This window comes from Anolis sagrei, chromosome 5 (genome assembly GCF_037176765.1).
Source record: "Anolis sagrei isolate rAnoSag1 chromosome 5, rAnoSag1.mat, whole genome shotgun sequence".
Lineage (NCBI taxonomy): Eukaryota > Metazoa > Chordata > Lepidosauria > Squamata > Dactyloidae > Anolis > Anolis sagrei.
In genome coordinates this window covers 7,293,053-7,318,523 of record NC_090025.1, presented here as the reverse complement: position 1 = coordinate 7,318,523, position 25,471 = coordinate 7,293,053, and the positions used below count along the sequence as shown (strand labels likewise).

At 43.3% G+C, this 25,471-nt stretch overlaps 1 protein-coding gene across 2 annotated transcripts in view; it reads right to left on the bottom strand.

Annotated features, from left to right (window-relative positions):
- The window catches only part of DNAAF9 (dynein axonemal assembly factor 9), a 160,982-nt gene that overhangs the window by 47,945 nt on the left and 87,566 nt on the right, over nucleotides 1-25,471 (bottom strand). For both annotated transcript variants that reach the window (XR_010909988.1, XM_067468543.1), the window contains exons 15-22: nucleotides 25,195-25,239; nucleotides 22,820-22,865; nucleotides 21,398-21,509; nucleotides 15,434-15,504; nucleotides 13,333-13,383; nucleotides 9,001-9,088; nucleotides 7,077-7,180; nucleotides 1,067-1,213 (exon numbers count right to left, since the gene is read on the bottom strand). Coding sequence is in view for 1 of the 2 variants with exons in the window: in XM_067468543.1 (XP_067324644.1) it covers nucleotides 1,067-1,213; nucleotides 7,077-7,180; nucleotides 9,001-9,088; nucleotides 13,333-13,383; nucleotides 15,434-15,504; nucleotides 21,398-21,509; nucleotides 22,820-22,865; nucleotides 25,195-25,239 (664 nt within the window). In the remaining variant the exon portion in view is untranslated. The remainder of the gene's footprint in view (nucleotides 1-1,066; nucleotides 1,214-7,076; nucleotides 7,181-9,000; nucleotides 9,089-13,332; nucleotides 13,384-15,433; nucleotides 15,505-21,397; nucleotides 21,510-22,819; nucleotides 22,866-25,194; nucleotides 25,240-25,471) is intronic.

The window sequence follows — 25,471 nt, the reverse complement described above, 5'->3', positions numbered from 1 at the left end:
AGGTAGTGAGGTAGGAGAAAGAGAGAGAGGGAAGGAGGGAGGAAAGAGGGAAGGAAGGACAAAAGGGTGGAGGGCTAGGAAGAAGAGAGGGAGAAAGAGGGAGGTAAGGAAGGAAGGGAAGGAAGAATGGGAAGGGTGGAAGGGAATGGAAGGAAGGGAGGGAAGAGAGGAAAGAGAGAGGAAAAATGGAAAGAAGAAAAGACAAAAGGGAAGGGAAGGGAAGGGAAGGGAAGGGAAGGGAAGGGAAGGGAAGGGAAGGGAAGGGAAGGGAAGGGAAGGGAAGGGAAGGGAAGGGAAGGGAAGGGAAGGGAAGGGAAGGGAAGAGAAGGGAAGGGAAGGGAGGAGAAAGAGAGAGAGGGAAGGGGGAGGAAAGAAGGAAGAAAGGACAAAAGGGTGGAAGGGTAGGAAGAAGAGAGGGAGAAAGAGGGAGGTAAGGAAGGAAGGGAAGAAAGGATGGAAAGAAGGAAGGGTGGAAGGGAATGGAAGGAAGTGAGGGAAAGAGAGAAAGAAGACAAAAGGGAAGGAAGGAAGGAAGGAAGGAAGGAAGGAAGGAAGGAAGGAAGGAAGGAAGGAAGGAGAAAGAGAGGGAAGGTGGGAGGAAAGAGGGCAGGAAGGACAAAAGGGTGGAAGGGTAGGAAGAAGAGAGGGAGAAAGAGGGAGGTAAGGAAGGAAGGGAAGGAAGGATGGAAAGAAGGAAGGGTGGAAGGGAATGGAAGGAAGGGAGGGAAGAGAGGGAAGAGGAGGAAAGAGAGAAAGATGACAATACACCTCCACTGAACAGAGATTGAAACCGGAGGCAAAATAAATAGTGCTATCTGTAACGTTTGAGTTGAAAGCGCTCTTTCGCAAGTTCCAGAGGACGCTACAAAACCTGGACAATTAATCTTCATGTGAGAACTCACCTAACAGACTGAGTCACAGAGGAAAGTGCAAAGACACTGAGTGTATCTTCACCATAAATTCACAACAGGGAAAGCCTACTTCAAGTGGGGGAGGCTGCAATAGTGCAAGAATCAAAGGACAACTTCGCATTTGGAGAGGAGGAAGACCATGCTGCGAGCATTACCTCTGCGTAGAATGCTTTGTAAAGGCTTGACTTCGGGAAAAGGGCGATCATCAGCGAGTTGCTTGGGGTGTGGAGCTGGATGGGCAAATGAGGAAGAAGGGAGCTCTTGTAGTCTATGAGGAGAGCAGCCACAACACTGGTGGAATCCTAGGAGGAGGAAAAGGAAGAAGTCAGTGGAATTTCAGAAGGGAGAATGCATGGACAAAGACGGTCTAGGGGTGCATCGAGACCAGAGTTCTTGGCTGAAACTATTTGAGGACCTCTGATCTAAACTATTCATGGAGTTTGATAATGGGTTGTTGTAGGTTTTTTCGGGCTATATGGCCATGGTCTAGAGGCATTCTCTCCTGACATTTCACCTGCATCTATGGCAAGCATCCTCAGAGGTAGTGAGGTCTGTTGGAACTAGGAAAATGGGTTTATATACCTGTGGAATGACCAGGTGGGACAAAGGACTCTTGTCTGCTGGAGCTAGGTGCGAATATTTCAACTGACCAGCTTGATTAGCATATAATGGCCTGACAGTGCCTGGCAGGATTCGCATATAATATTAAAGTAATATTTCAATGACGACAAGTACTGTTCCCAGAGTGTGGGGGTGGGGGGAGGGGGCGAGGGGTGTAAAATCAATCGACACAAGTGGGAGATAAAGGTGGAATACGTAAGGATACGAACACTAAGAAAATAATATTTGTTATGTATTGTGAAATGGTGATGGATTGTGATATTCTACCTGTGTGGACAATGAAAATATATAGAATGTTATTTCATATAGAATAACAACAACAACAACAACAATAATCTAAAATGTAATTAACACACCATGAACATTATCTATATAAATAAAAATGTTATGTTTTGTTATAGTTTTCCAATGAATCTCAACCAATTCAACCTAATTTGTGGCAGCCACAAAAAACAAAGTTTCTGGAGTCGAACAACTACTTTCAAAGTAAGGTCCACACAATTAAACAGGAAATAACACTTTCAAACCAGGAATAGAAAAAAAAATTGTGACAAAGGGTAATCTATCACATCTACATAAATAAAATGTAATGTCCGTCTGTGGGATTAACATAACTCAAAAACCACTGGACGAACTGACACGAAATTTGGACACAATACATCTACTAGGCCAACGAGTGACCAACACTCATAAAAACACTGAAAAACACAGCAGAAGGGATTTAAAACGTCAAAAAATCAAAAATCAGCACATGTGCAAAAACAGCTCCCCTAGCAAAGAAAACACACAATAGCATAACCACACTCTCTTTCGGACTACAGCTCCCAGCATCCCCTAGACCAGTCCCTTTAGGAGAGGGTGATGATCAAAATGCACTGCTTCCAAAATGCAAGCTTTTTTCTCCGTGGATTTCTTTGAGAGCATCCCAATCCCTGAATATTTCCAATTTCCTATTTCTGGACTGCAACTTCTAGGAGTCCTCCAAATAGATAGATTAGATAGAAGAGATAGCTAGGTAGGCAGATAGATCGACCAAGAGGACTGCTGGGAGTTGCAGTCCAGGAATAGGTAGAGAAGGAAGAAAGAAAGGGGAGAAAGAGGAATGGAAAGAAAAGGGGGGTGGAAGGGAAAAGGAAGAGAAGGAAGGAAGGAAGGAGACAGAGAAAGAAAGAAGGAAAGAAAGAAAGAAAGAAAGAAAGAAAGTAGAGAAAGATGAAGGGAAGGTTGGTCACAGCAACGCATGGTGGATACAGCTACTTTCATATAGAATAATAATTCTATGCAAAACAACATTCATGGTGTTTATTAAAGGATGGCAAACAATTATTTAACAAAGGAGTAAGCGAAATAATTCAGAGCACTAAAAAGCTCCTGCAAATTGAATTTTGGCACACAGAGTTCAAACTTCAAATGCGGCCACTTCCACAATAGCACTCTTTTCCTGGATAGCGATCGGCGGAAATACTTAATGCAAGAAAATAGGCAGCCTATAGAGAAAGCAGCCTGGTAGGCTTATTTACTTGGAAATTAAAACGCTTATCTTTTTTCCGGAATATCTGCGCTATTGCTATATTACACACGTTCCCCAAACATCAGAGACGCTCCCCTCATTTATGTTATTTTTAGCTCCTGGGCCTCACGCCTTGCCAGGTCAGTGGAACAATACAAAGGCATTTTTTTGCTTTGCATTGCTTTCCACAGAATACCTGGCAGCACTTCAGAAGTGATAGCCAGCGACCCATAAATAGCTCGAAAAGTTAATAGAAAGCCGAGTGTCTTGGAAGCAAACAATGCAAAAGGGGAAGTCAAGGCCCAAACACAGCTTTGCAGCGTGATAAAGAGGGCGGTATAAATAGGAACCCAATGGGATGCTTCGAGCCCTTTTCGCATTTGACCCACGAAAGCCCCCCTCCATTATGCATTGTTCTGCATATACAATGCACCAAATGCTTGTGGAGTGATATAATCGAGGATTCAAGACTGAAAAAAACCCACACAATGCCAATCCCTATTTACCTTGTGCCATTACTGCTCAAGCAGGGAGCTTTGAGATGGTTGAACAGAAGCTCTCCGAAGCTCTAGGTGCCCTTACCGCCTACTACAAGGAAAACCATCTAAAACACAGACATGTGCCTTTCACCTTAAGAACAGACAAGCATCCCGTGCTCTGAGGATTACCTGGGAAGGAAGGAATCCCACTGGAGCATTGCAACACACCCAAACACCCGAGAGTCACACTGGACCGTGCTCTGACCTACAAGAAGCACTGCCTGAACATCAAGCAAAAAGTGGGCGCTAGAAACAACATCATACGAAAGCTGACTGGCACAACCTGGGGATCACAACCAGACACAGTGAAGACATCTGCCCTTGCGCTATGCTACTCTGCTGCTGAGTATGCATGTCCAGTGTGGAACACATCTCACCACGCTAAAACAGTAGATGTGGCTCTTAATGAGACATGCCGCATTATATCATACGAAATAATATCATACGAAAGCTGACTGGCACAACCTGGGGATCACAACCAGACACAGTGAAGACATCTGCCCTTGCGCTATGATACTCTGCTGCTGAGTATGCATGCCCAGTGTGGAACACATCTCACCACACTAAAACAGTGGATGTGGCTCTGAATGAGACATGCCACATTATCATGGGTTGTCTGTGCCCTACACCACTGTAGAAACTACACTGCTTAGCCGGTATTGCACCACCTGACATCCGCCGGGAAGTAGTAGCCAATAGTGAAAGGAACAAGGCAGTGACATCTCCAGTCCATCCCTTGTTTGGGTATCAGCCAGCACGTCAACGACTTAAATCAAGAAATAGTTTTCTAAGATCTATAGAGACACTCACTGGAACACCTCAGCAAGCGAGAGTCCAAAAGTGGCAGGCTCAAACCCAGCACCTCAACCAATGGCTGATATCAAATGAGAGACTCCCTCTTGGCCACAAAGTAAAAACTGGGCAACTTGGAAGGCGCTGAACAGACTGCGCTCTGGCACCACGAGATGCAGGGCCAATCTTAAGAAATGGGGCCACAAAGTGGAGTCCACGACATGCGAGTGCGGAGAAGAGCAAACCAGAGACCACCTGCTGCAATGCACCCTGAGCCCTGCCACATGCACAATTGAGGACCTTCTTGCAGCAACACCAGAGGCACTCCAAGTGGCCAGATACTGGTCAAAGGACATTTAATCAACTACCAAGCTTGCAAACTTTGTGTTTTCTCTGTCTGTTTGTTTGTTTTGTTAAAAATATAATACAAATGTCTGGTTGCTGATGACACGATAAATAAATAAGTATGCTGATGACAACGTGGTCTGTGCACATTCATAAGACCTACAAGTCACTCTAAACACCTTCACAGAAGGTTATGAGAAGCTCGGCCTGTCATTGAACATCGAGAAAACCAAAGTGCTCTTCCAGTATTCACCAGCCATTCCCTCTCCAATGCCAGAGATACAGCTTAATGGTATAACATTAGAAAATGCTGACCATTTCCGCTACCTTGGCATCCACCTCTCCACAAAAGTCAACATTGACACTGAAATTCAACACCGCCTGAGCTCTGCGAATGCAACATTTCTCCAAATGAAGAACAGAGTGCTTGAGGACCAGGTCATCCGCAGGGATACCAAGGTGCTTCTTTATAAAGCTACTGTCCTCCCAACCCTGCTCTATGCCTGTGAAACGTGGACTGTCTACAGACGTCACATGCAACTCCTGGAACGATTCCATCTGCGCTGCCTCCGGAAAATCCTGCAAATCTCTTGGGAACAGGCAGACAAACGTCAGCATGCTGGAAGAAGCAAAGACCACCAGCATTGAAGCGATGGTCCTCCACCATCAACTCCGCTGGACTGGCCATGTTGTCCGGATGTCCGACCACCATCTCCCAAAGCAGTTGCTCTACTCCAAACTGAAGAATGGAAAACGGAATGTTGGTGGGCAGGAAAAGAGATTTAAAGACGGGCTCAAAGCCAGCCTTAAAAACTCTGGCATAGACACTGAGAACTGGGAAGCCCTTGAGCACTCCTGCTGGAGGTCAGCTGTGACCAGCAGTGCTGCAGAATTTGAAGAGGCATGAATGGAGGGCGAAAGAGAGTAACATGCCAAGAGGAAGGCGCATCATGCCAACCCCAACCGGGACCATCTTCCACTTGGAAAGCGATGCCCTCACTGTGGGAGAAGATGCAGATCAAAAATAGGGCTCCACAGTCACCTACGGACCCACCGCCAGGATACTACACTTGGAGGACCATCATCCTCGGACTATGAGAGATCGCCTAAGTAAGGCCTTCAATTCCCAAAAATCCTAACAGCTGGTAAATTGGCTGGGATTTCTGGGAGTTGTAAACCAAAACACCTGGGAACCCACAGGTTGGGAACTACTGTCCTATATTGGAAGCAAATTGTCATTCCTCCCCCCATATGGCTCTACCTATTTAGGACTTATGGTTACTTTCTGATGTTTCCTGTACTCACTGAAATAAGCTTTTTTGGACAACAAGCATCTGCTTCCACCTTCAAAATGATGGAAGAAGCAGTCAGCTGGTGGCAAAAATACTTGGCATTTACAGCTAACTAGCCGTCCCCTGCCACACGGTGCTGTGGCCCAGTCTGGTTATCTGGAAAATAAAGTAATGGTTTCTAATATATGTAATTTCTTTGTGCGTGTGGGTAAACAGTATTTCTTGCTGTTTCTTTGTCAGTGTTGATGTGGAGATGTCTGGTTTGCCCATCCTGGAACATGCAACATATCATTGTCCTTCTGTAGGGGTCCCTTTCAAATCCGTGATAGATCTGTGTGTGTGAGAATCATATATCTCTCTCTATGTCTATGGTTTTGACATAGACATAGGGCTTTGATTATGTTTTCTTGCCCTGGTGAAGGGAGTTGGACTGGTTGGCCTTCAGTATGGGGGTTCTGTGTGGGAAGTTTGCCCAATTCTGTCGTTGGTGGGGTTCAGAATACTCTTTGATTGTAGGTGAACTATAAATCCCAGTAACTACAACTCCCAAATGTCAAGGTCTATTTCCCCCAAATTCCATCTGTGTTCATATTTGGGCATATGGAATATTCATGCCAAGTTTGGTCCAGAGAGTCCAAAGTGCTATCTGGATGTTGGTGAACTACAACTCCCAAACTCAAGGTCAATGCCCACCAAACCCTTCTAGTGTTTTCTGTTGGTCATGGGAGTCCTGTGTGCCAAGTTTGGTTCAATTCCATAATTAGTGTTCAGAATGCTCTTTGATTGTAAGTGAACTATAAATCCCAGCAACTACAACTCCCAAATGACAAAATCAATTTTTTTGAGTGAAGGACATACATTGGGTTGCTAGGTGTATTGTGTCCAAATTTGGTGTCACTTCCCCCAGTGGTTTTTGAGTTCTGTTAATTCCACAAACGAACATTACATTTTTATTTATATAGATATGTGGATTAATAGGATGTTTAAAATGACAATCCATAGGTTGGGTCCAATTCTGCAAACATGGGAAAGGAAAGGACAAAGCGGGGAAAGGATCGTCACTTACTCCGTCGTAGAACCTGAGGGACGTCATGTGGGTCTTGGAGATGGGGATGCTTCCATAATGGGGGTGGCAGAAGAGAAGGCCCTCAGAGAAGAAGTAGAGCCTCCCTGCAAATTAAAAGAAGGGATAAAGGACTATGAGCAACATTTTAAGATATCTAACTCTTTACTTATACTACAATCCGACATGATACTGGGAGACAGAGTCATCGAGCTGAAGGCATCTCAAGGCTATTGACTCCAATCCCATCCTTCCCTGCAGGAACCTTCAACTCTTGAGAGATGGCCACCTAACATCTGTTTTAACGCCTCCAAAGAGTAAGAGTCCACTATCTTTTGAGGCAATCTATTCAACTATTTCTGTTCAGCAAGCCTTGAAAATTCTGTATTGTCGAAGGTTGTCATGGCTGGAATCACTGGGTTGCTGTGAGTTTTTGGGGCTCTATGGCCATGTTCCTGCAGCATTCTCTCCTGAAGTTTGGCCTGCAACTCTGGCGAGCATCCACAGAGGTCTGTTAGAAGTGAAGCAAGTGGAGTGTGTGTGTGTGTATATATATACTGTATATACTCGAGTATAAGCCTAGTTTTTCAGCCCCTTTTTTTAGGCTGAAAAAGCTCCCCTCGGCTTATACTCGAGTCAAGGTTATTTATTATTTCCTCTGTTATTAGTATTATTTTTATTTCATGTGTTATTTTACTCGCTTTATTATTATTACATTTACAGTATTTTACCCTATTATTATTATTGTTACATTTATTATTTTACACTATTATTTCACAGCACTTTGAATTGTGCCTGGTAGCAAACTGGCAGTCAGTGGAGCTGGCGTAACATGGCTAACATGGGTAATGGTAACAGTTCATAGAATCATAGAATCATAGAATCAAAGAGTTGGAAGAGACCTCATGGGCCATCCAGTCCAACCCCCTGCCAAGAAGCAGGAATATTGCATTCAAATCACCCCTGACAAATGGCCATCCAGCCTCTGCTTAAAAGCTTCCAAAGAAGGAGCCTCCACCACATTCCGGGGCAGAGAGTTCCACTGCTGAACGGCTCTCACAGTCAGGAAGTTCTTCCTCAAGTTCAGATGGAATCTCCTCTCTTGTAGTTTGAAGCCATTGTTCCATTGCGTCCTAGTCTCCAAGGAAGCAGAAAACAAGCTTGCTCCCTCCTCCCTGTGGCTTCCTCTCACATATTTATACATGGCTATCATATCTCCTCTCAGCCTTCTCTTCTTCAGGCTAAACATGCCCAGTTCCCTAAGCCGCTCCTCATAGGGCTTGTTCTCCAGACCCTTGATCATTTTAGTCGCCCTCCTCTGGACACATTCCAGCTTGTCAATATCTCTCTTGAATTGTGGTGCCCAGAATTGGACACAATATTCCAGGTGTGGTCTAACCAAAGCAGAATAGAGGGGTAGCATTACTTCCTTAGATCTAGACACTATGCTCCTATTGATGCAGGCCAAAATCCCATTGGCTTTTTTTGCCGCCACATCACATTGTTGGCTCATGTTTAACTTGTTGTCCACGAGGACTCCAAGATCTTTTTCACACGTACTGCTCTCGAGCCAGGCGTCCCCCATTCTTTATCTTTTCATTTCATTTTTTTCTGCCAAAGTGGAGTATCTTGCATTTGTCACTGTTGAACTTCATTTTGTTAGTTTTGGCCCATCTCTCTAATCTGTCAAGATCATTTTGAATTCTGCTCCTGTCCTCTGGACTATTGGCTATCCCTCCCAATTTGTCACTAACCATGAAACTGCAAAGTCAATCAGTGAGGGTGTTTGCAAAAAGGTAGCCTGGCTTCTGTTCAAAACTCAAAGAGTGTTGCAAACAGGAATGATAATGAGAAAAACAAATCTAAAATCAATGGGAATGTGCATGAATATATGTGGAGCTCTTGTAACAGTTTGGCTCAAAGTTACCTTCCTCTGGTCGACAGAGTGAGTTGCTAGAAGCGATATAGGCGCCATCGCCTCCCGTCAAGAGAACACCCAGGAAAGACTCTTCTTGCTGAAACACAAAGGTTTCATGAGGCCAAAGAATGGCAAGCAAGATATCAAGTAAGAAGATACTTTTGAACCTATAACCTTAGAGAAGAGCAACATCCCAACATCCCCAAGTTAATGGTGTTTTCCTTTCTCTTCAATGAGAGGACAGAACATTCTCTGACCCACACTGGATTTATGGTGGTGACTCTACCAAGTCTGCTGTATCACCCCAAGGAATCAAGGTTCAACTTCCTCTTCAGTGTCATGTATTAGAACAGTGGTTCTCAACCTTCCTAATGCCGTGACCCCTTAATACAGTCCCTCATGTTGTGGTGATCCCCAACCATAACATTGTTTTTGTTGCTACTTCATAACAGTCATTTTCCTACTGTTATAAATCATAATGTAAATATCAGATATGCAAGATGTATTTTCATTCACTGGACCAAACTGGGCACAAATACCCAATGCACCCACATGTAAATGCTAGTGGGGTTGGGGGAGGATTGATTTTGTAATTTGGGAGTTGTAGTTGCTGGGATTTATAGTTCACCTATAATCAAAGAGCACTCTGAACTCCACCAGCAATGGATTTGTAACTTAATTTGCCACATAGAACTCCCATGACCAACAGAAAACACTGGAAGGGTTTGGTGGGTATTGACCTTGAGTTTGGGAGTTGTAGTTCACCTATATTCAGAGAGCACTGTGGACTCACGCAATGGTGGATCTGGACTAAACTTGGTACAGTTTAGTCCAGATCAATATGCACAAATGGGAACACTGGTGGAGCCTGGGGAAAATAGACCTTGACTTTTGGGAGTTGTAGTTGCTGGGATTTATAATTCATTACAATCAAAGAATATTCTGAACTCCACCAATGATAGAATTGGCTCAAACTTCCCACATGGAATCCCCATGGCCATCAGAAAATACTGTGTTTTCTGATGGTCTTTGGCGACCCCTCTGACACCCCTTCGTGACCCCCTTAAGGGTCCCGACCCCCAGGTTGAGAAACACTGTATTAGAACAAGGTGGGAACCATGCAGCCTCCCAGATGACAACTCCCAAGATCCCTCACCCTTGGCCTGGATGCTGGAATTTGCGATCCAATCACACCTAGAGAGCAGCATGACTGTGCCCAATGTTTTAGGATGAAGTGAGACACAGATTGCTCTATTCTGCTTCTAATGCTAGTGATAGCATTTTTACTCTAATCACGTTGCTTTGCGTTCAGTAGCAGGACTTTAGCACAAAACAGCTTTAAGAAAAAAGGATGAGTGGTAGGCAGAGAAGGTAGAACCATTTTGGGCACCACGGCTGTTCTGTCACCGCTGGGATTGAAACGAAGTGCTTTTAATACAGGATGTGCAACTTTAGCCCAACAGGAAGCCAGGGGGCCCGAAGAGAAGCCCTTAGAGAATTTCCCCTCATTAAACAGTCTTTAGAAGGCTTTTATTGATGAACAATTAAACAGAAACTTCTTTTGTCTTCAAAGATTAAACAAATGCTTCCAGGCTTCAAGCAACTGGTGGCTTCTAACTGTTTCTTTGCTTTACTTCCAAGGAAAATCCCTTTCTTGCCCCTCCCAGGCTAACTGTGAACCTAGACCTGACTGATGTGGATCCACTACCGGGCTGAACTGCGTCTCAAAACCGAGTGGACCTACCAGTAGGCCTGTAGTCACTTAGCTGGAGTTCTTGGTGTTTAAAGCTGTTATTCCCTCCGAAATTCCTCAGGGCTGTAAGGCTGTTTCCCCTGTAACCTTTGGGAATCTTTAGATGCTCTTAAGACTGTTCTCCCCCAGGAAGTCTTAAGGGTTGAAGCCTTTGTACAGGAGAAAGTCTATACATGTGCTGTACATTGACTTCCTAGTTGAGACTAACTGAAAAATGGCCTCCTTCCCTTCCCAATTGCCCTGAGCAAGGGGTGGGACCAAACTCAACGATGATGGACAGGTGGCTTGCCCTATAACTGCAACCAAAAGGAGCCACCTATCTGCAGAGTCTCTGAAACTTAGGACTGCAAACAAACATACAATGCAAAGCAAACAAAATTGGAGCTCCTGGTACAGCTGTACTAGAACAACGGCTTCCAAAACATTCAGTGTACACAGCCCTACATTCATTGGCTAATCAAAGTTTTTACTTTGAGAACTGCAAAAGAATTTCATGGCCTGGCATATTCAAGGAAAGCTGCCAACCATTTTTGAATGCATTTCAATGGGCAATCATAGAAAGGAGGTGCATTACGAATAAATTTAGAAGAAATGGAAAAAAGGTATGACATTTACTGAATTTAGATGCATAGTCATGTCTCCATATTCACTAATGTTGAGGATGCAGGAAACACACAACTTTAAAAAACCTACTATATTTCATCACATAATAGTCGCACTTTTAAAATAAAAAGTGGGGTGCGACTATTATGCAATGAAACAATTCTGTCTTTGATTCTCCAAGACAGGAGGAGAGGGGATGATCCCACCTCAAACAAATAGCCCTGTTTCTGTTTGTTTTTGTAAATTGCCTTGCCTCAGAGAAAAGAGAAAGATTCCCCCTTCCTTCCCTATTTCTCCAAAGGCAAAGCAGTTCACAAAATGTGAAAGGGAGCTCTTTGGAGAAAGGACGGAAGATCCAGAGACCTCAATTTCAGTTTTATTAACTGCCTTAAGGCCTCAGAGGAAGGAGGGAAGAGTGGAACTCCAGAGACTCCGATTTTATGGGTTTTATACTGACTTGCCTTCAGAGAAGGAAGGAAGGAAGGAAGGAAGGAAGGAAGGAAGGAAGGAAGGAAGGAAGGAAGGAAGGGCTCTAAATGTATTTATTTATTTATTTACGACATTTATATGCCGCCCTTCTCACCCCGAAGAGGACTCAGAGCGGTTTACAAGATATATATATATATATATATATATATACACACACACACACACACACACACACACACACACATACGCTCATGCATACAATATATTATATTGTTAGCATAGTACATATCAGTACTATATACTACTATACTGCACTATATCATTATACTGCAATATTATTAATATTACATGTAGTATACAATTACAATATTGTATTATTATTAGTATTCTATTGTATTACATTATAATATTATAAATATTATATATATGTAAAATATATTATATTATTAGTAAAGCACAGGAGGAAAAATGCAACTGTCTTCTGCCCCCCTCTCTCTTCACTCTGGTTCTGCGACTATTATGCAAAAAACACAAAAATACCAATTTTGCCACCCAAAACTGGAGCTGTAACTATTATGCAGTAGAGACTATTTATGCAATGAAATATGATATATATATAAACCAAAGAGACCACCTCTGTAGGTCTTCTAGTGTGATTGTAGGGCCAACTTCCACCAGAACACATCTCACCACACTAAAACAGTGGATGTGGCTCTTAATGAGACATGCCACATTATCACGGGGTGTCTGCGCCCTACACCACTGGAGAAATTGCACTGTTTAGCCAGCATTGCACCACCTGACATCCGCCGGGAAGTAGCAGCCAATAGTGAAAGGACCAAGGCAGTGACATCTCCAGCCCACCCCCTGTTTGGGTATCAGCCAGCACGTCAATGACTTAAGTCAAGAAATAGTTTTCTAAGATCTACAGAGACACTTGCTGGAACACCTTAGCAAGCAAGAGTCCAAAAGTGGCAGGCTCAAACCCAGAACCTCAATCAATGGCTGATACCAAATGAGAGACTCCCACCTGGGCACACAGAAAACTGGGTGACTTGGAAGGCGCTGAACAGACTGCGCTCTGGCACCACGAGATGCAGAGCCAACCTCAAGAAATGGGGCCACAAAGTGGAATCCTCGACATGCGAGTGTGGAGAAGAGCAAACCACAGACCACCTGCTGCAATGCAACCTGAGCCCTGCCACATGCACAGTGGAGGACCTTCTTGCAGCAACACCAGAGGCACTCCAAGTGGCCAGATACTGGTCAAAGGACATTTAATCAACTACCAAGCTTGCAAACTTTGTGGTTTGTTTGTTTGTTAAAAATGCAACAGAACTGTTGGTTTTCTCCTGACATGATAAATAAACCAGAAATTGACCACAATATTGGACTCAAATATTTACGAATGCCTAGAAAAATGTTCTCTCCAGAAAATTCTAGGTCCTTCAACATGACTGTAGTCAACTTCAGTCTGATGTTGACAGCAGAGTTGCGGTGGAGGATCCAGAGATTCCTAGAATTGAATGTAAATGTGTTAAAATGTGAGTACAAACCTTCAAGATCTGCTGGGCCTTCTCTGAAAGCTTCACTTCATTATCTTCAACCTATAACCAAAACCAATATTTAGTTCACTTTCTTTGTGATAGCACCTTGTATGCAATTATGATGGAACAATGTAATGGGATGCAAGTTCATTCTCCAGAGGTGCATGTCTTCTTTTTGTAACTCATACAGTAGAGTCTCACTTATCCAACCTTCACTCATCCAACTTTTGTATTATACAACGTAGGCTGCCTCCCACCTGGATCCACAGCTGTTTCAATACATTGCCATGTTTTGGTGCTAAATTAGTAAATACAGTAATTACTACATAATATTATCGTGTATTGAATTGCTTTTTGCTGTCGATTTGTTGTAAAACATGATGTTTTGGTGCTTAATTTGTAAAATCATAGGCGTTTAAAAGGCTTTTCCTTAATTCATCCTTATTATCCAACATTTTCGCTTACCCAACGTTCTGATGAACCATTTATGTTGGATAAGTGAGACTTTACTGTATTTCAAATGCAGCAATCAATAGCGTTACTGCAAAAACATGTACATATGATTCACAATCGCTGCAGTCCAAAACCACAGTGTAGAATTGCTTGTCTTGTCTTTCTGGTAATGCTGGTGCGCTTAACATGATATATTGACAAGCTGGAATGTGTCCAGAGGAGAGCGACTAAAATGATAAAAGGTCTGGAGAACAAGCCCTATGAGGAACGGCTTAAGGAGCTGGGCATGTTTAGCCTGAAGAAGAGAAGGCTGAGAGGGGATATGATAGCCATGTATAAATATGTGAGAGGAAGCCACAGGGAGGAGGGAGCAAGCTTGTTTTCTGCTTCCTTGGAGACTAGGACGCGGAACAATGGCTTCAAACTACAAGAGAGGAGATTCCATCTGAACACGAGGAAGAACTTCCTGACTGTGAGAGCCGTTCAGCAGTGGAACTCTCTGCCCCGGAGTGTGGTGGAGGCTCCTTCTTTGGAAGCTTTTAAACAGAGGCTGGATGGCCATCTGTCAGGGGTGATTTGAATGCAATATTCCTGCTTCTTGGCAGAATGGGGTTGGACTGGATGGCCCATGAGGTCTCTTCCAACTCTTTGATTCTATGATTCTATGATTCTATGTGTGAGAAATGCTTTGAACATTCCCCCAAAGGATGGCATAAATTACTGGAGGAGGCTTAAAAGACTCAAGCATAAAACGAAACCATTGGCCTCTTTCACTGAACTGCCACAAACAAGATCAATATTACCAAGCATTCTCAACTCCGCACTGAAGAAATAAGCAACAAATGCTAATGTCTTAAGAGATTTGGGATTTGAGTGGCAACACATCAAAACGACACAGAGACTTCCATATCAGAGCAACAAACAGATGTCTACTGGCAAATGAGCAACTTTTTGAAAAATATAATATTAAATGTATTGGATGAAGTAGGGTAAAGGTAAAGGTTTTCCCCTGACATTAAGTCGAGTTGAGTCCGACTCTGGAGGTTGGTGCTCATCTCCATTTCTAAGTCGAAGAGCCGGCATTGTCCATAGACACCTCCAAGGTCATGACTACAAGCAGTGCTGTTACCTTCCCGCCAAATCGGTACCTGGGTTGTTGTAGGTTTTTTCAGGCTATATGGCCATGTTCTAGAGGCATTCTCTCCTGACTTTTCGCCTGCATCTATGGCAAGCATCCTCAGAGGTAGTGAGGTCTGTTGGAACTAGGGAAAAGGGTTTATATATCTGTGGAATGACCAGGGTGGGACAAAGGACTCTTGTCTGCTGGAGCTAGGTCAGGAGAGAATGCTTCTGGAACATGGCCATACAGCCCAGAAAACTCACAATCACCCATGCCCAATTATCCTCCTATTATTTCAGTTTCTACCGCTTAACCTCTCCAACATCTTTGGCAGAACAAAAGTTGACCTGGCTCTTTTCTCCGTTTATTGTATTGATTTCCTTTCTTCAATAATAACGTTGGTGTAAGAATTGAGTTCCAATTGCACCTGGAGCTACTATCTTAACATTTTCCCTTGAGCGCAGCAGGTTCACATCACAAGAACAGTTTGGCAACAGCATGCAATCTTAATTTCAGTAGAAGAGAAGTACTACTTACCAGCCACGAAACGGATCTCGGGATGGCTGCAGTCAGAACGATGCAGCTGGTTTCTGGGCTGATGCTGCCATCTGCAGCAAAGACAAAGCAAATCAGAGGCAAGGTGGTTGCAGGCCTTTTAGATCTCGACTTCAAAGCAGTGCTTTTAAGCATGCAAGCAAACCTTATTTATTTATTTACCATATTTATATACCGCCTTTCTCAGCCCGAAGGCGACTCAAGGCGGTTTACAGTCTGCAATCAATGACCCCAACAACATAAAATATAATTAAAACAATTAACATCTATATATAAATTAAAATGTAACGTTCGTTTGTACGATTAACATAACTCAAAAACCACTGGATTAATGGACATGAAATTTGGACACAACACACCTAACAGTCCAACGAGTGTCCATCACTCATAAACACACACACACACAAAACCCCAGCGGAACAGACTTAAAAACCCCAAAAATACACCATATATACATACATACATACACTCATATACATATAGAATCATAGAATCATAGAATCAAAGAGTTGGAAGAGACCTCATGGGCCATCCAGTCCAACCCCATTCTGCCAAGAAGCAGGAATATTGCATTCAAATCACCCCTGACAGATGGCCATCCAGCCTCTCTTTAAAAGCTTCCAAAGAAGGAGCCTCCACCACACTCCAGGGCAGAGAGTTCCACTGCTGAACAGCTTTCACCGTCAGAAAATTCTTCCTAACGTCCAGGTGGAATCTTCTTTCCTGCAGTTTGAAGCCATTGATCCATTACATCCTAGTCTCCAGGGCTGCAGAAAACAGGCTTGCTCCCTCCTTCCTAGGACTTCTCCTCACATCTTGATCATAGAATCATAGAGTTGGAAGAGACTTCATGGGCCATCCAGTCCAACCCCATTCTGCCAAGAAGCAGGAATATTGCATTCAAATCACCCCTGACAGATGGCCATCCAGCCTCTGTTTAAAAGCTTCCAAAGAAGGAGTCTGGATGGCCATCTGTCAGGGGTGATTTGAATGCAATATTCCTGCTTCTTGGCAGAATGGGGTTGGACTGGATGGCCCATGAGGTCTCTTCCAACTCTTTGATTCTATGATTCTATGATTCTAAGGAGCCTCTATGGCCCTCATTATGTCTCCTCTCTGCCTTCTCTTCTACAGGCTAAACATGACCAGCTCTTTAAGCCACTCCCCATAGGGCTTGTTCTCCAGACCCTTGATCCTTTGAGTCACCCTCCTCTGGATACATTCCAGCTTAGGGTCAACATCTCCCTTCAATTGTGGTGCCCTGAATTGGACACAGTATGATTGCAGATAAAGTGGTCTGGCCAAGGCCGAATAGAGGGGGAGGATGACGTCCCTAGATCTAGACATTGACCTAACGACAAGTCTGAGAATCAGCTCGGAGGTCACGAAATCTGTGCCTCAATCTTTTGGTTTATTAGGCTCTCAACCTGACCATTCATCCCTAGAGAAAGCTGGGCCCCTCTCTGGAATGTGGCCTTCACTAACTACAGGAGACACAGAACACTCAATTTCAGAACCTAATATCTCTTGCCTTAAAACTTCTTGCTGGTTTGCAGGCTCACCAGGTTGAGAATCCCATCATCCACTTCCACTTCATCATTGACATTAGATACAATTATTGGCTGAATTACAACGATTTTTCTCTGGCAATTTTCAAGGTTTTCTTGAATATCCTATAATGGAAATCATCCAATCCAATAGTGTGAGCTATTGCCCAACCTTTCCTATTTCAATGGTAATTGAGGAATGCATTTCTCATGGATTTGGGGGGTCATATTGTATTGTATAAGGATGTAGCATATTTACAGTCTTCTCTTTGCTTCAAAAAGTAATAAAAGGCTGTAAGGTCTTAGCAGGCATCTGGCTGGGGGAGTTATGGGGCACTGTAGTCCAAAAAAGTCAGTTTCCTAAGCTCTCTGCAACATACTATAGGATGTGTAGGAACTGTCTTTAGCGGGTCATCGCTAGCATATTTCTGAAGCATGGAATGTGTGCTGTACTTAGAGAGGATTAGGAAGATTTCCTGAATCATGAGTATTGTAGCTCAGCCAGTTGAGAATGATGTGGAGAGTTTTGATAGAGTGCAGCCAGCTGAGGATGATGATGAGGGGTCTGGGGGTGTAGGGTCTGCAGGCCCTGATGTTTCTGACAGAGGGGATGTTGCAACAGGATGGCAATTCCCCGGTTGGGAGAACGGGGGGGGGGGGGGGGTTGGTGGACTATCTGTGTGCAAACAAAACTGTTTTGCAGGCTGACAGGAAGAGAAGGGAGGAAGAGAGATTAGACAGAGAATCGAGACTCCTTCTGCTGGGGAAGAATTCCAGGTGCGAGTCAGGTGATGAGAAAAAGTTGCTGAGAGAATCTACTCAAGGCCAAAAGAATGCTTTCATGCATTGCTGTCCTTAATAAGGGGGAAAACTATTTTCAGTTTTTAGATCAAGCAATTTAGCAGATTGAGCAAGGAACTCTTGCCTTTATTCCCACTTCAAGTCATGTCCTGGTCAAGTTTTGCTTTAAGTCTTGGGGATTTTACCATGAACTCAAGCCCAGGTATTGTTCTTTGATTCTTGGATCACTTAAGTGGATGTATTATTCCTCATCTTTGGATTATTCAAGCTCATGATTGTACCCTGCTCCTTGGATTTATGTTCATGCTTTAACCTTTGTATTGGAGACTTATCTCTGGTTTTTTGAGACTCCTTTTATTTTACTATTTGGATTTTTTACTCTTTTACTGTGTGTGCTTTTTCAATAAACTGTTTATTTCTACATTGGGATTTTTGGTGAACCCTAGCTGAGGTGCAACAACGAGTAGAAAAAGTGCTATTTGCCTCCTCAGAGCTCTTTCTCAAGGGAGAGGAGATAGAAAAGGACGGGAAACTGACAGTGCCTTCTCAGTACAAACAAAGTCCATGGCAAAGCGGAGCTGTCTCACTCGGGAGAGCCCTTTCCTCGCCTGAGCAACATAATTAGCAGTTCATATAGTTCAGGTCCAGCCAACTCTAATAGTCAAGCTTTGGAGCTGTTCCAAAACCTCTGAAATCAAAGCGGTTGCCAAAATGAGAGCTTGGATCTGCTGGCTCATATGCCGCCACACTAAAGCAATGGACTCCTTAAATCCTTCACCTTGCTTCTCAAGCAATTAATATAATCTATTTTTGTTTGTTTGGCAAAGCTTGTGAAAGCAAAGCAAGGCATTAATGCCTCTCCTAATAAGGGGGAAAGTGACGTCTTCATTCTGGAACGGAGCCATCTGCCAGTATCAGCTAGGAAAGAATGTCTTGCTTTTACTCCTTTCAGCAGTCTGGAACAGAGCCACTTGGGAGCATGTGAAATCACTTCATCATCAGTCCATCTGTAATCTGAAATCATGCTCAGCATTTCCATGAAAGGGCCCTGTGCTTTATTCCAGTTTCTCTTGCACTCTCCAGGCTTAGGATTGTGTAATATCCAGACAACTAAACCACACTTTCTGGTGGCTTCCTAAACTTTGGGTAACAGGAAACTAAAAAAAATCAAGTACATAATAGAGGTTGCACCTAAATATTGTTAGCAAATTGAGATAAATTACCTTCCTTATCTCAATCTGCTTCGACCTTTCAAGCTTCTGCCTGAAGGCATGAATAACACCAAACTCCTTCAATTCAGCTTTCATCCGAAAGCAGCACTTATCTTTATTGGTATTTACACAATATTGTTGGAGTTCAGCCTGTGATCGTGTTTCAGGATCAGGGTGCTTTGGATGTGGGGAATGATGTAAATGAGGTTCAAGATGGCAATGTAGGGAATGATGTAAATGTGGTTCAAGATGGCCGCCCTGAGTCCCCCTAGGGGTTGAGAAGGGCGGGGTAAAAATGTTCGAAATAAATAAATAAATAAAAATTTGGTCAGTGATACTGATGCAGAGAATGACAGAGAGACACCTGTTCAAAGTGTAGTTTCTCATGAGAATGTTCCTACAGAATATAAGGATGATGGTTTACTCCCTGAATTACTCCCAGAGAGTTCCCAGGATTTGGGGCTTGAAAACAACTCGGCACCTGTAGAAACTAATGAGTATACAGATACGCGGGTGGAAATTAGTCAAAACAGACAGGCCGAGCAATGCCTTCGGCGTTCCGCCAGGCTTCAACAGAAAAAGATAAGGGCCGCTCAAGGAAAGCGAAACCAGTTCCTGAATGTATGTTGTATGTACATGACTTGTAAGCTGCTCTGAGTCCCCTTCGGAGTGAAAAGGGTTAGGGTTTAGGGTTAGGGTTAGGATTAGGTAAAAAGAAGGAGAAGGAGAAGGAGAAGAAGAAGAAGAAGAAAGAGGAGGAGGAGAAGGAGAAGGAGAAGGAGTAGTAGTAGTAGTAGTAGTGAGTGCTTGGAAAGGCTTAAACGTTTCAAGCATGGATAATACAGTCAGATGAAGCATTGTTTAGAATCATGCTAAGTTCCTATCCTCGTCTTATAGAAGCCTTGCTTGGAAGATTCATGCTTAAGGATTTCTTCTTTCCTGGTTTGGTTTTTGTCTCTTGTGATTATCTGCTCATGCCTTGGATCAACATTTCCTGGTTCTTTGGATTTTGTTTAGAGAATTGTGGACTTTGTTTTTGGGCATTGCTGAACTCTACCTTGGACTAATTTGTTCCTGCTTATCTTTTTGCCTAATTGGATTTACCTGTTGTTTTTTTTACTTTACTGTTTTTACTTATCTTCAATAAAAGGATTGTTTTCCTTACTCAACGTGTGGTGTTTTAAAGTCAGAGGGTTATTCCTGTCCTGGTGTGCAACAAATATATACACAACAGAACCATCTATCATGTCCGTTCACATCTCAACACACCGCAAGAAGCACATTCGAATCTTCATCCGTCCAGCACAGGAAACTCCGAAAGTTACACTCTTGCAATACTTGTTGGGGTTCAGCCTGTGTGTGAACCTGTACCTGACTCTCTGATTGTATTTCCTGGTGTTAATGAAGGTGCCAATGATTCTGAGCGTGATGTTAATGAAGGTGTCAATGATTCTGAGGTCAATGTAGAAGATGACGGTTTGTGTAGTGAAAATCCTGCTGCTTTGGAAAGCGAAAGTACAAATTCCCATGAGAATGATTCAGAGCCAAGCGTTGAACTTTCACTCCCTTCGAGCTCTCCAGATAATAGGACACCTGGTTCCTCTAACGAGAATAGACGGGGGCAGATTTGGCAAAACAGAGGCGAAGCGCAGAGTTTACAGAGGTCAGCTAGATTAAGAGAAATGCAAACATGGCCTTCAGGCAAGTTATGAAATAGATTTCTATGCTTTAAAGATGCTTGGCCTAGATGCCCATTTGGTCCAGGCATTGTTTCAGATTCATGAACAGTCTCTTGCATTCTCCTGCTTCCAGTGGCTTTGTTCCAAGGACTTTTCCTAATGCTTCAAGTACGGTTAGTGGTTTGCTAACAGGTTCCAGGTTTCAGCAGTGTTGCTGTGGGTTTTTGATATTGTTCATGGACATTTCTGGTTGCTGAGTTTTACTGTGACTTTTTACCTTGCATTTTTCCTCTATTTTTGTACTCATCTTTCATCAATAAAAAGGATTGTTTTTTCCTGAAGTTAAGTGTGGTGGATTGTTGTCTTAGGGTCCAGTTTTCTGTTTTGGGTCGCAACAATACTTCACAACTCTATGTATTAACTCATACATTATTGAAACCAAACAGTGTAAACTATAAGTAATTTTCATATCATATAAAAACATATACTGAAAGGTATTAGGAAGAACTTCTTCAGAATAAGAACTGTTTAACAGTGGAAGATAGTGCTGCCATGAAGTGTGGTAGAGCCTTCTTCTCTGGAGGTTTTTAAACAGAGGCTGGATGGAGGAAGGTTTGCTCATGCCATTCCAAATTGTGACTGGGCATGACCAAGCCAAAGAAAGAGCATTTTTCATCTTGTGCTGGAGACATAAACCAGTTAACTTACCTTTTTCCTTCACAAGGATCTGTGATACCAGGAAGGATTCTGAGAAGACAACCGATCCCAGGCAGCCCCTTCCACCCAGCAGGTCAGGAATGTCATATATAGTCATGGAGACCTGCAGAAAAGCAGAGGGCAGAGGGAGAGAGAAACAAGAGAGTTTCCTCAAGTTTCCATTTTCAAGGCCCAGCATTTCCCAATTCAGGAAATAACCATTTGCAAGACTTTGATGGTCAACAGAATGCTGCTTTGGACAGAGTGAGTATAGCATCTCGTTTCATGGACTTCTTTGGACTATTTCTCTTTGGACTAATTGTTTCTTTTTCTTCCTAATCAATTGGATTTACCTTTTACTGTGGATTACTTTTTATTGTATTGTTGAAGGCTTTCATGGTTGGAATCACTGGGTTGTTGTAGGTTTTTTCGGGCTATATGGCCATGTTCTAGAGGCATTCTCTCCTGACGTTTCACCTGCATCTATGGCAAGCATCCTCAGAGGTAGTGAGGTACTTTTTATTGCTTTGGCTTTTGTTACCTTCAATAAACTGCTTGCTATTTCAACTCAACCGTGTGATGTCTAAAGTAAGAGGGGATCTTGCTCTGGAGTGGCCATTTGTCAGGGGTGGTTTGAATGCAATATTCCTGCTTCTTGGCAGGGGGTTGGACTGGATGGCCCATGAGGTCTCTTCCAACTCTTTGATTCTATGATTCTATGATTCTATGAGTGCAACAGTGTGAGAGAATTGGCTGACTGCAAGAACGTTGCCCAGGGTCCACTTGGATGTGTTACCATCCCGTGGGAGACTTCTCTCTGTCCCCGCATGGGAAGCTGGAGCTGACAGATAGGAGTTCAGCCCACTCCCCAAACCACCAACCTTTCAGTCAGCAGTCCTGCCGGCACAAGGGTTTAACCCACTGGTCCTCAACCTGGATTACCAGTGCTCCACAAGAACTAAAATATGGTCCATGGCATCACCTTCCCATCCCTTGCTACTTGATCCTTTTAAGCTAATGATTGCCAAGAGCTGAGATTGGAATGTTCTTTGTAAAAAGCATGCATTATGTCATTGAGTTATTCTAAAAAATCCCACTGTCCCATGCCAAAAAAGCCATTTACTGGTTCCACAAGGTCAACGCTGGCAGGAACACCTTCTGCCTGGAGGGATTCTTTTTTTGAGCTTGGTGCTAATGTTCAGCTCTTACAGAGATTACATTTCTAAACCTGCAGCCTGGCACTTTCCACCTAAACCTGCCTCAAACTCCCAGGAGGGATTTTCTAACAGCTTTCCCCCTTCCAATTTGCAGAAACCTTCCCAGCATTTCAGAAAACAGCAATAAGCCTCCAAGGCATTCCAGTGGGAAACTGCAAACATATGTTCGCTTGGAGGGGGAAGTATGTGTACGACTCCACAGACGATTTATACTCACCGTTTTCACTAAATAGAGACTATCCTCATTATCCAGTGGAATAATCCTGGAGGGAAAAAGGAAACACATGTTAATATTTCAGGAGCCACAAATGGCCCATCTTTAGATTATGCAGTAACCAAATAATTCCCATGTTCTGCTTCCTGGGAATTGTTTGGTTACTGCATAATCTAAAGAAGGTGCTACTCCATTCTGTAGAAATTACAATTCAGATGTGGTTGAACATTTGTTGATGGCCCATTTGACACTGCCTTCTTCTTCTGTGTTATCGAAGGCTTTCATGGTCAGAATTACTGGGTTGCTGTGAGTTTTCTGGGCTGTATAGCCATGTTCCAGAAGCATTCGCTCCTGACGTTTCACCCACATCTATGATAGGCATCCTCAGAGGTTGAGGGGGTCTGTTGGAAACTAGACAAGTAAGGTTTATATATCTGTGGAGTGTCCACGTTTCGCCTGCATCTATGTCAAGAATCCTCAAAGGTAGTGAGGTCTGTTGGAACTAGGAAAATGGGTTTATATATCTGTGGAATGACCAGGGTGGGACAAAGGACTCTTGTCTGCTGGAGCTAGGTGTGAATGTTTCAGCTGACCACCTTGATTAGCATTTGATGGCCTGGCAGTGCCTGGGGCAATCTTTTGTTGAGAGGTGATTAGATGTCCCAGATCGTTTCCTCTCTGCTGTTTTGTTGTTGTAATTTTAGAGTTTTTTAATATTGGTGGCCAGATTTTGTTCATTTTCATGGTTTCCTCCTGTTTTTATATTGTTTATACGATTGTATACTGTTTATACTGTTTTATATTGTTATTATTACATTGCTGTTAATTGTATATTTATGTTTTGATGTGGGCACCATGGGGTGCCACATTGTTAGCAGTCCTGAGTCCCTCTGCGGAGGTTGAGAAAGGATGGGATATAAAAGCCCTAAATAAATAAATAATAATAAATAATCCTAATCAAGGTGGACGATTGCAACATTCACACTTCCTCAAGTAGACAAGAGTTTGTTCTCCCACCCTGGACAATCCACAGATATGTAAACCTCACTTGCATAGTTTTCCAACAAACCTCACAACCTCTGAGGATGCCTGCCATAGATGTGGGCAAAACGTCAGGAGGGAATGCTCCTGGAACATGGATAGCCAATAGTCCAGAGGACAGGAGCAGAATTCAAAACGATCTTGACAGATTAGAGAGATGGGCCAAAACTAACAAAATGAAGTTCAACAGTGACAAATGCAAGATACTCCACTTTGGCAGAAAAAACGAAATGCAAAGATACAGAATGGGGGACAATGCCTGGCTCGAGAGCAGTACGTGTGAAAAAGATCTTGGAGTCCTCGTGGACAACAAGTTAAACATGAGCCAACAATGTGATGTGGCAGCAAAAAAAGCCAATGGGATTTTGGCCTGCATCAAGAGGAGCATAGTGTCTAGATCTAAGGAAGTAATGCTCCCCATGCTCTATTCTGCTTTGGTTAGACCACACCTGGAATATTGTGTCCAATTCTGGGCACCACAATTCAAGAGAGATATTGACAAGCTGGAATGTGTCCAGAGGAGGGCGACTAAAATGATCAAGGGTCTGGAGAACAAGCCCTATGAGGAGCGGCTTAAAGATCTGGGCATGTTTAGCCTGAAGAAGAGAAGGCTGAGAGGAGATATGATAGCCATGTATAAATATGTGAGAGGAAGCCACAGGGAGGAGGGAGCAAGCTTGTTTTCTGCTTCCTTGGAGACTAGGATGCGGAACAATGGCTTCAAACTACAAGAGAGGAGATTCCATCTGAACATTAGGAAGAACTTCCTGACTGTGAGAGCCGTTCAGCAGTGGAACTCTCTGCCCCGGAGTGTGGTGGAGGCTCCTTCTTTGGACGCTTTTAAGCAGAGGCTGGATGGCCATCTGTCAGAGGTGATTTGAATGCAATATTCCTGCTTCTTGGCAGAATGGGGTTGGACTGGATGGCCCATGAGGTCTCTTCCAACTCTTTGATTCTATGATTCTATGGGCAAACAGCCCGGGAAACTCACAGCAAGCCAACCTCCTCGTTATGTTTATATATGCCCCGCTTTTTCTCTCCACCTACCAACTGTTAGGAATTGTGGGAGTTGAAGTCCAAAACACATGGAGGGCCAGGTTTGCCCATGCCTGATCTATGACTTGTAACCTTTTGTTGCCCCACTGACTTTGACCTATTTTGAAGGACTTCTGCTATACTTTGTAGGACCAAGTATTTGGAAGCATGAGCCATCTTGCAACCATAGATATTCTGGCAGAAATACTTCATTCTTTTACAGATTGAATCTCTTTCTTTGAAGCTATTTGGTGAAAAAGGAAAAAGAGAACCATGAAAGAGAAAAATGAGGGAAAGCTGACCTTCCGTGGTTGTTCACAGCTTGAATCCGAAAGTCCGTTCTGGCGCTGTAAGGAAGCAGACGGGAAAAGGATTGTAGTCATTAGGATGAAGCAAGGTTGAATCATAAAGTCCTAGAGTTGGAGGGGACCCCCAAAGGCCATCCAGTCCAACCTCCTGCCATGAGGAACACACAAAGCATCCCCAACAGATAATAATCTATCTATATAAATAAAAATGTAATGTTCGTTTGTGGGATTAACATAACTCAGAAACCACTGGACGAATTGACACCACATT